The 10,000-nt window shown below is 38.1% G+C and overlaps 1 protein-coding gene across 3 annotated transcripts in view; it reads left to right on the forward strand.

Moving 5' to 3' along the window:
- LOC125039413 (pre-mRNA-processing factor 39-like) overlaps nt 1-10,000 on the forward strand; it is a 34,834-nt gene that overhangs the window by 24,115 nt on the left and 719 nt on the right. For 2 of the 3 annotated variants that reach the window (XM_047633303.1, XM_047633305.1), the window contains exons 6-14: nt 4,342-4,467; nt 4,909-5,083; nt 5,289-5,558; nt 6,548-6,680; nt 7,408-7,625; nt 8,180-8,239; nt 8,355-8,536; nt 8,800-8,931; nt 9,238-10,000. The exon at nt 9,238-10,000 is cut by the window's right edge and continues 719 nt beyond it. In XM_047633303.1, coding sequence (XP_047489259.1) covers nt 4,342-4,467; nt 4,909-5,083; nt 5,289-5,558; nt 6,548-6,680; nt 7,408-7,625; nt 8,180-8,239; nt 8,355-8,536; nt 8,800-8,931; nt 9,238-9,508 — 1,567 coding nt within the window. In that variant the 3' untranslated portion in view covers nt 9,509-10,000. The remainder of the gene's footprint in view (nt 1-4,341; nt 4,468-4,908; nt 5,084-5,288; nt 5,559-6,547; nt 6,681-7,407; nt 7,626-8,179; nt 8,240-8,354; nt 8,537-8,799; nt 8,932-9,237) is intronic. The other variant, XM_047633304.1, reaches the window with a different exon arrangement.

Consider the following 10,000-nt stretch of genomic DNA (forward strand, 5'->3'; position numbering starts at 1 on the left):
TCAGTCATGTACAATTTAGATTTTATGGTTCTAGTGGTTTGAATGTGATCAAAAGTAATTACCTCACTCACATTATAATCTTTCTGTAAATAAGTTATTATGTGATTTAAGATTTTTTTACATTAGGAAAAGAGCAGCTTCAATTGGTCTCTGTTCTTTTATACATTGTGTAATATACATGTGTTGGTGTGTATTAGACCACGCATGAAGATGTGATGTTAACTTCTGTATGTTCTAGATACTCATTTGACATCAGTTTGAACCTAAACTTGAGATAGGTTGATTAATCCTCCTCCTCCCAGGTAGAGACAAGGAGAGAGCGCCTGTAAGTGAGTGTGGGAGAGTGGGAGTTTGGTTGTGCTTTAAAGTGTGAGTAGGTGATTGTAAGAGTGAGAATGAGAGTGTGAGAGTAAGAGTAAGAGTAAGAGTGAGAATGAGTGTGTGAGAGTAAGAGTGAGAATGAGAGTGTGAGAGTAAGAGGGAGAATGAGAATGAGAGTGTGAGAGTAAGAGTGAGAATGAGAGTGTGAGAGTAAGAGTGAGAATGAGAGTGTGAGAGTAAGAGGGAGAATGAGAATGAGAGTGTGAGAGTAAGAGTGAGAATGAGAGTGTGAGAGTAAGAGTGAGAATGAGAGTGTGAGAGTAAGAGTGAGAATGAGAGTGTGAGAGTAAGAGTGAGAATGAGAGTGTGAGAGTAAGAGTGAGAATGAGAGTGTGAGAGTAAGAGTGAGAATGAGAGTGTGAGAGTGAGGGTAAGATTGAGAGTGTGAGAGTGAGGGTAAGATTGAGAGTGTGAGAGTGAGGGTAAGATTGAGAGTGTGAGAGTGAGGGTAAGATTGAGAGTGTGAGAGTGAGGGTAAGATTGAGAGTGTGAGAGTGAGGGTAAGATTGAGAGTGTGAGAGTGAGGGTAAGATTGAGAGTGTGAGAGTGAGGGTAAGATTGAGAGTGTGAGAGTGAGGGTAAGATTGAGAGTGTGAGAGTGAGGGTAAGATTGAGAGTGTGAGAGTGAGGGTAAGATTGAGAGTGTGAGAGTGAGGGTAAGATTGAGAGTGTGAGAGTGAGGGTAAGATTGAGAGTGTGAGAGTGAGGGTAAGATTGAGAGTGTGAGAGTGAGGGTAAGATTGAGAGTGTGAGAGTGAGGGTAAGATTGAGAGTGTGAGAGTGAGGGTAAGATTGAGAGTGTGAGAGTGAGGGTAAGATTGAGAGTGTGAGAGTGAGGGTAAGATTGAGAGTGTGAGAGTGAGGGTAAGATTGAGAGTGTGAGAGTGAGGGTAAGATTGAGAGTGTGAGAGTGAGAGTGAGAGAGAGAGAGAGCGAGTAAGATTGAAAGCAGAATGAGTGAAAGTGAAGCAGAGTGAGAGTGTAAGAGTAAGCATAAGTATAATTATAATTGCGAGGGAAAGAGAGTATATGTGAGTAATAGAATGTGAGTGATTGAGAAGGAGGAAGAAAGAAAATGTGATCGAGAGTGGGAGAGTGATTGTGAGTGAGTGTGTAATTGTGAGAGTGAGAGTAAAAGTAAGAGGCTTTTTATTAAAACTGCATTCTTAAATTTCACAGGCTAAGGTCAACATATATCTACCACTTTTTCCTTCTTTGATGTTTATTTCCATGAGGTTTTATGACAACCCAGTCAAACCACATAAAGTTTTAAATGCAATTACTGTGTGTTTCAGAGGCCTTGACCATCATTCATCCTCCAAATGAATAGTCAGGTCAATACAGCACTTTAGCACATTGTTTCACACCCTGCCCTAATTTTTGGTTCCAGAGTGAATTTATAAGTCTACTTAATTATAGCATTTTCTTTTGACTTTTATAGCGTTTTATCCTTCAGCCAAGAAGGTGTGATGTAGTTGTGATGCCTATACAACCGTTACCTCTCCCTCCTCACTACTTAATTATAGCATTTTCTTTTGACTTTTATAGCGTTTTATCCTTCAGCCAAGAAGGTGTGATGTAGTTGTGATGCCTATACAACCGTTACCTCTCCCTCCTCACTACTTAATTATAGCATTTTCTTTTGACTTTTATAGCGTTTTATCCTTCAGCCAAGAAGGTGTGATGTAGTTGTGATGCCTATACAACCGTTACCTCTCCCTCCTCACTTCTACTGCCCTTCCTCCTTCCTCCTTCCTCCTTCCTCCTTCCTCGCTCCTCCCCCTTTCCCTCCCTCTTCCTGTGCCGCTTCATCCTCTCTCCCTGTCTGTTAATATATATGTATTATATATATATAATATATGTATTACATATATAATATATATTTTGAATTAAAATCTATATAATATATATATATATATATTTTTTTTTTTTTTTTTTTTTTTTTCTCCCATCAGTGATGGACTTAGAAATCTCTTGGTGTCTTAGACTCTAGTGATTTCTGGCAACTGTCCTTCAGGTGGGATAGGGAGTCTGCTACATATAGCGGAACTTCCCACTTGACACACTTGAGTATGTCGCCACGTGTATAGCCGTACCCAGCAGATCAAGTGGTTTGTTATGACGATTATACACATGTATAACGGGTTTTTTGTGTGTGTGTGTGTGTGTGTGTGTGTGTGTGTGTGTGTGTGTGTGTATCATCTATATCTATGTATTTATGTATAAATATATATATATATATATATATATATATATATATATATATATATATGTATGTGTGTATATACATATATATATATATATATATATATATATATATATATATATATATGTATATACACACATACATATATATATACACACATATATAATTGAAGTATGTTTCTTCTAGTGCTTTGCTCTACAACAGGTCCCTTCTGGCATCCGTTTCTTTGCGACCCTAGGTTCTCTGTCAATTCACTTAACCTTTATGGACGGATCACATGTTGAGCTATTATAACAAACTGCGTGGTCTGTGGGGTACGGCTATACACTCGGCGACATGCTAGAGCGCGTGGAGGGAGAAGTTTCGCTACATCAGTGGACTCCCATGACGAGTGCCTGGACGTTGCCAGAAATCACTGATGCTGAGAGATTTCTGAGACCCGTTAGCATTAGGTGAACATACCTAGTCTTTTCCACATGCCTGAAGGCCATTTCTTGAGACATCAGGAAAGATCAGTCAGGGTGGCTTCATGTTGCCTTCCCTGACGGTGTGTGTGTTTGTTTGTTTGTTTGTTTGTTTGTTTGCTTGTTTGTTTGCTTGCTTGTTTTAAGAGAGGCGCAAGTGATTAGGGAGGGAAGGGGAAGCGATATGAAAGGAATAGTGGTTTTGTGAAAGTGACAACTTCATGATTTACATGTTTGAATGCCTTCTTGGCTGGAAAGTAATATTCTCTAAAAATCAATACTAAATGCATAATTAACCCAACAATGATGGTACCAGTAATCTCACGGCATTGCTGATTCCGGTGGCTTCTGGCAATTGTCCAGCCATTGGGCCCTTGAGTCTGCTACATGTAGCGGAACTTCCCACTCGACTCGCTCTAGTGTGTCGTGATGCCTATAGTCATAGCCATCATTATGAGTTGTTATGGGTATAGGTGTGCCCAGCAGTCAGAGATTATGTTGGTAATGAACTATGGTACCAAAGATTAGGGCATGGTGTGAACCAGACCATGCTAAAGAGCCATGCTGATCTGACTGTTTGTTTGGAAGAGATCTGTGAAAAACTATGGGTTATATATTAGATGGAACACATGGCCTATTTTTAGCCTAAGTGTCAAATGGACTGCTATTTTGTCCTCTTACTAACATTTTCAAAAGGAAATCTGTTATGTTATGGCAATATATCCATCTCTTGTGAAATAATATATGTGAAAACATGGTATCAGAATATTTATATATCAGAATGTATTATATAATGATTACAGGCTTTGAGGGGACCATCCCTCAATTGGATGGGGTAGTTATGTTTAGGAATTATGTTTGTCAAAAATGTTATACCCATTTTCACACTCGTATAAGAATGTAGAATTACCCACGTGAATGTAAACCCTTTGGTTATGATTTTCATTACATCACATGGTATAATGGAAATTTAATGATATAAACATAAAGTATTTAACCCCTTGGTGACGGGTGAAGAAAACTAAAAAAAAAAACTCTATGCTGTGGCGATTAATGGCAATGCGCAGACTTTTAGCGCGAGAGTTCGGTACATCAAGCTGAATCACTGCCTCGTAGCGCTTTGGCACACCGCTGTGGCATACAGCTACACGCCACATTTCAAGCGGCTTGTTATGATGTCCAGAGACATGACTCGTCGGGAAGGGGTTAATTATATTTTGCATTTTGTTTAGTTGTGCTTATGTTATTTTTCTAAATTGGTAGTGTTATAATGGTAATCTTTTCCCTTAGGTCAGACAAGCTGTGGGAGGCATACATAAATTGGGAGAGTGGTGGTAAGAGGTGGAAAAATGTTACACTGCTGTATGAAAGACTCCTAGCCACTCCAACAAGTAAATACATGCAGCACTGGCAGAAGTAAGTGTTCTCCTGGAGCAAGTTTCATTTGTGCATTTCATGGGAATTTTTTTTGACAAGAATAAGGAATTGGAAAGAGAATGATTGAACCTCAGCATTCTAGTTTGTGGGAAAAATAGCTTTTAGGTCTTTCTTTTCTCTCATTCTTTATTGGAATGGAATTTGTAAATCCTATTGAATATTATTACATCATATGAGGTAAAAGAAAAGAAAAAAATATTTATACATGTATAGAATACACACAAGATTAAACAAAACTTTTTGAATCCTTCATTATGTTTTTTTTTTTTTTTCCCCTTAAGTATGTCTCCCCATATTTTGAATACATATATGAATGCTATTTTTAGACTAGATAAGAAGAAATATGAAATGATGGCTCATAAGAAGTCATTCTTATGAGTTGGCACTGCATTTGATGTGGCTCATGTATCTCTTAACTAGGTTCCAGGAGCATGTGAAAAAGCACCTTCCAAGTGAAGTAGTTGGCGTGGATGAATTCCTCAGTTTACGGCGGTCTGTCCTGACCGAGTTGAACCGCACGGATGTTGAGACTCCAGATGAAGCCCCCCCGGGTGTGGAGGCAGCCCCTGGGGACGAACAAGTGGGGACAAACGTGGTAAGATTGTTCCTTTTAGATGGTATTTTTGTGCTTTATATATTGTTTCTTATATTTGATTTAGTTTTTGAAAAAATCATGATCTAACTTCCAGATTTATGTAGATAAAGTTCATTCACTATCAATCACAAGTATAGATTTATCTTGTGAAATAGCATTATAGGGGCCGTGCTGGATGACTTCAAAGTTATACAAATGATTACAGGATGAAGAGACCAAAGCCCTGCAGAAGAGTATTATAACTGCACGTCAGAAGATTCACGAGGCAAATGTTGTAGAAGCTAAAGCATTGTGGAGCTATGAGGATGCCATCAAGAGGCCATATTTCCATGTGAAGCCTCTAGAGAAGAGCCAGCTGACAGCCTGGAGGAATTACCTGGATTATGAAATTAAGCAGGGAAAGTCATCAAGAGTCCGAGTATTGTTTGAGAGATGTCTCATTGCCTGTGCCTTGTACGAGGAGTTCTGGATGAGGGTAGGTGTTTATTGAGTATTTTCAAATATGGTAGTGAATTCTCTCATTTTTTCACTCTTTTTTTCTTTTTGTGTGTGTGTGTTTGTGTGGTGGGGAATGGGGGGGTATGCATTATGGAGGCAGGTTGATGATATCTTTTCTGAGTTTTTATTTCTAAGAATGTTTCACCACCATCATGTGGCACAAAATACAGACAGGCTTACTCTGGAGGGTGTGTGGTCTCTAGGCCAGGCGCACACAGACACTCATGTTGCGGTGACAAGACTCAGTGCCTCCCCTTTGCAATGTTTTTTTCTCTTTGTTCATAAGTGTTTTTAAACTTTCCAGGGTCTTTATTTGTCATTTGATTTGCTTTATCCAGGTGGTATTAGACTATTTTCCTTGCACAGACTCCATCTCTTCTCTCAAGATAGTCCATAACTCGGTGCATAATTTTCTATAGTTCAACCTGCTTTGCTAGTCATCGTGACCAGGAATAGGATCTTTAGCATGGAAACAGCATCCTCCCTGGAGCTGGTGCTCTTCCAGTCATGGCTCATGGGCAATACATTCCACACTCACTTATCAATGGAAATAATACAAAAGCCCCATCCTGAATAACAAATGAGTTTAATCACCCTACCCTCTAAGAGGGTGTGCACTCGTGGCGAGTCTTTCCCATACTCCCGCCTTTCATCCTTCATTCACATCTGCCACTTTTTCCTGTGATGGCGTGTTCACGACACCAAGCCAGATTTTTCATAACATTATTGGGACATCATCCGGATAGAGGTTAATATTACAATTCTTTAATCCTCATTATTATTTCTACCTCTTTATGCAGAAGTAAAGTTCTTTAGGAAAGGGCATTTATTGTATCAAAGGAAGGTGAAAGTGTGAACATATGCTTATTTAGCTGTATATACATCTAAATGCATATGAACTTTATGTGACTAATTTAGTAAGTATCATATTAAGATATTCTGTTAATTTGAGATGTAATTTTGCAGTACATAAGGTATCTGGAGGAATCAGGAGCACCAGAGGGTGATGTCCGTGGAATATACCAAAGGGCCTGTCTCATTCATCTCCGTGACAAGTTTAGACCACATCTTTCCTGGGCAGCATTTGAAGAAGAGAAAGGTATGTGTGTAATGTCATACTTTTGTGGAGCTAAAATTACCACATGAAAACAATTTGTATATGACATAAAGGATTTCAATTATAGAATGAATTTCTTGTTGGAAATGTAGATAAAGATGTGTTGACACATCACTAAACTCTTTTAGAGACTAGCTATTGTAACTTGAATAGGAACTTTTGCCATTTTATAATAATACACAGAATTTCATTCTTTATTACGCATGTATTTGATAAAATATAAGTACTGAATTACAGATTAAGTGGTAGGAAAAAGAAAAGCATTATCCATAGTAAGCCATTTTCAGTAAACCTATATTTGAATTTCATATTACTAGATCAGTGGTTCCCAACTGTTTTCATTATGTGGCCCTGACCAATATATGATAATCTTCATGGCCCCCCAGGAAAGTACCCCATGGCTCCCAGGTTGGGAACACCTGCTGTAGATGTATGAAGGATATATTTATATCCGGAAATTGAAGCGATTTGGCGGGATCAATTGTGAATGTTTTGTTTATTCTTTACAAATAATCCAAAAATATTCTGAAGAAAAAATGATAAAGATCTAGGATGTGGATTGAGAGTTTGCCCTTTTATTAACTTGCATTAGATAGATACAGATGTACATGTGATTAACTTGGATCCTTGAATCCAATATTTTTACTCTGTTGTGTATTGGTTGTGAATACTTTTCCCAGCAGTTCTGTAAAGCTTTGTATCTCCTCAGGTGATGGAGACCGAGCCCTAGAGATCCTGGAAGATATACAGACAAGAGTCCCTGGAAGTTTAGAATCTTGGATGCAAGCTGCTGGGGTTGAGCGTCGCAGGGGTAACATGGAAGCTACAAAAGAAATATTTGATCGCTGTCTTGCAATCTGCCAAGAAAGGGAAGATAAAAATGCACACTCACATGTATCGCTCAAGTATGCGAGGTTCCACACACTGGTTAGTGTCATACATAATGAATTTGTTGTCTCCAAAATTCGGATTTTTCACTTGAGTGGCTAACCGTGCTTGATCACTTGAGCACAGTTTTTCACTCTGTTTACCAGTCATTTTGAATATCAAACTGATTTATGATAAGTTTACATACAAATCACCCTCAAAGTCTCAGCATTAGAGCTTTCTTTTTTTTTTTTTTTTTTTTTTTTTCTTTTCTTTTCTTTTCTTTTCTTTTCTTTCTTTTTTGAGAAAAACTGAAAATAAAAAATAAGTGATATGATGACTGTGGTTCTTAAAAAAATACCAGAGAAACCTTATACTTTGGAGGCTTTCCAACTGAATAGATATTGAGGTTTCTTTTCAGTTACTATTTGAAGCAAGAATTGTTTGATTCCAAAGAGATAAAGAAACAACTCTGCATATATGGTTGGTGAACTTTCATTACCAAAGATACATATCATTATAATATTTTCTGTTTTCTCTCTCCTGTTTATGTGGATAATCCAATTTGTATTTATTAATGTTTGGTGACTGATTATTATTTTTTTCTCTTTCAGTTCTGTGGTAACACAGACAAAGGAGTTGAGATCCTCAGAGAGGCCCATGAATATAACAAGGTAGGCTTTAAAGTTGTCCTGTTTGATTGAAATTAATTTATGTATTTTGTGTTATCAGTAGGACATAAGAAGCAAAGTATTTCTAGTAATTTCTATGCTTTTTCTTCTGGTGCAGAATAACAGCAATGTGTTGCTAGCATTGGTGGATCAGGCTCTACTATGTCAGCCTCCAAAATTTAATATGGCGGCAGATATCCTGAAAGAGGGGCTTGATTCTTGTCAACAGCCCGGAACCAGAGTCATGTTTGCTCACCGATACTTCCACTTCATGTCTGAATGTGGACAGGAGACAGACAGGTAAAGAACAGTCTCACCTTAGTCTTGGAATGTAATGTTGTATCACATGTATTTTGGTTTTGATGGGGATCAGTGTTCTCTAAAGACAAATAAGATATTTTGAAAGCAAGCAAGGAGATGCAGCCAGTGGGGGTATCCAGAATTCTTTTATATTGTGAAGCATTTTATTCAGAGTGAGTTTGATAACTAGGCTGCCAAGTGAAAATAGTTGCAGTTGTAATTTAGTACTTAGTTATTCTGACGAGATTAAAAAAAAATTTCAGTGTAACCACTGGCCTGCGTGTCCTGAGGGAAGTTCAGATGGAGGTGAGACAAATGGATGCATGTGCGTCAGAAACCGATACTGCAAGTAATACCAGCAAGCAAGGAGATGCAGCCAGTGGGGGTATATCTGTGTAAGTACACAATGCTGTATCTTATTGTAACACAAGTCCATATCTAAGCTTGCATTCCTATTTTAATACTTAAGTGTCATCTATGGAGAAGATTTACCTCCTAGATAGCCACATTCAGAGGGATCATCTGTGAAATCATTGATTAGCCTTTGAAATATGATAAGAAAGATTAGGCGCAACAACTAATGATGAAATGGTTATGATTTCAGAAATGAAACTAGCACTTTTTCTCTTATATGTATACCAAACTAGTGCTGCAGTTCACTTTAAAAAGATTGTTTATTTACCTTGTTGTGTGATTTATAGTATTGAGTCGCGGCGAGAGAAGAGAGGGAGCCAGGAGAAGACCAGCCCCAGCCCTGTCAATGGCACAACAGGAACAGCACAGCAACAGCAGGCTGTCAACACAAATTACCAAGGCTACCAGCAGGCAGGATATGGTGGCTACAACCAGGGCTATGCACAGGGCTATGGAGCATCACACTACCAAGGATGGGGCTATCCAGCTCAACAGGGTGGTTATGGTTATGGACAGCAGGGTTGGGGGGCTTATGGAAGTTACTATGGTCAGAGATAAGAATGAAATCATTCTTTTAATTTTACTCCTTTTAAGTGATTCACAGATATAAGTAATCCTCCATGTGTAAAGCATGATTGTATATTGGAATGCTTTGTTAACAGGATTTCCAAGTTGTCTAGGAGATGGCATCACTTTTTGTTGTAAGGTGAATAATGATAAAGTTCTTGATATTCACTTAAGCCTTTCAAGATTAGATATTTGTATTGCGTCTCATTGTGATGAAATTGGTTAACATGTCTGGAATGTACGATGGAGTATGTATGTCTGGCAATTTAGTAATACTGTGGATAAATGTAATTGCAAAAGTTTGTGTGCATGAGACTATACAAACCAGAGAAACTGTTAGAAACCTGAAAATTACAAATCCCATCTTTAGCATATTTGATTAAGCTATAAAGTACAGTTGCATAGCACTATATTTAGGAAATATTCAGTGCAGAACTTGTTTAGAAACTTTTGTGAAAGTGATGGGAAGTAAGGCTTTCAGTA

Source organism: Penaeus chinensis, chromosome 27 (assembly GCF_019202785.1).
Source record: "Penaeus chinensis breed Huanghai No. 1 chromosome 27, ASM1920278v2, whole genome shotgun sequence".
In the NCBI taxonomy this organism is placed as follows: Eukaryota; Metazoa; Arthropoda; class Malacostraca; order Decapoda; family Penaeidae; genus Penaeus; species Penaeus chinensis.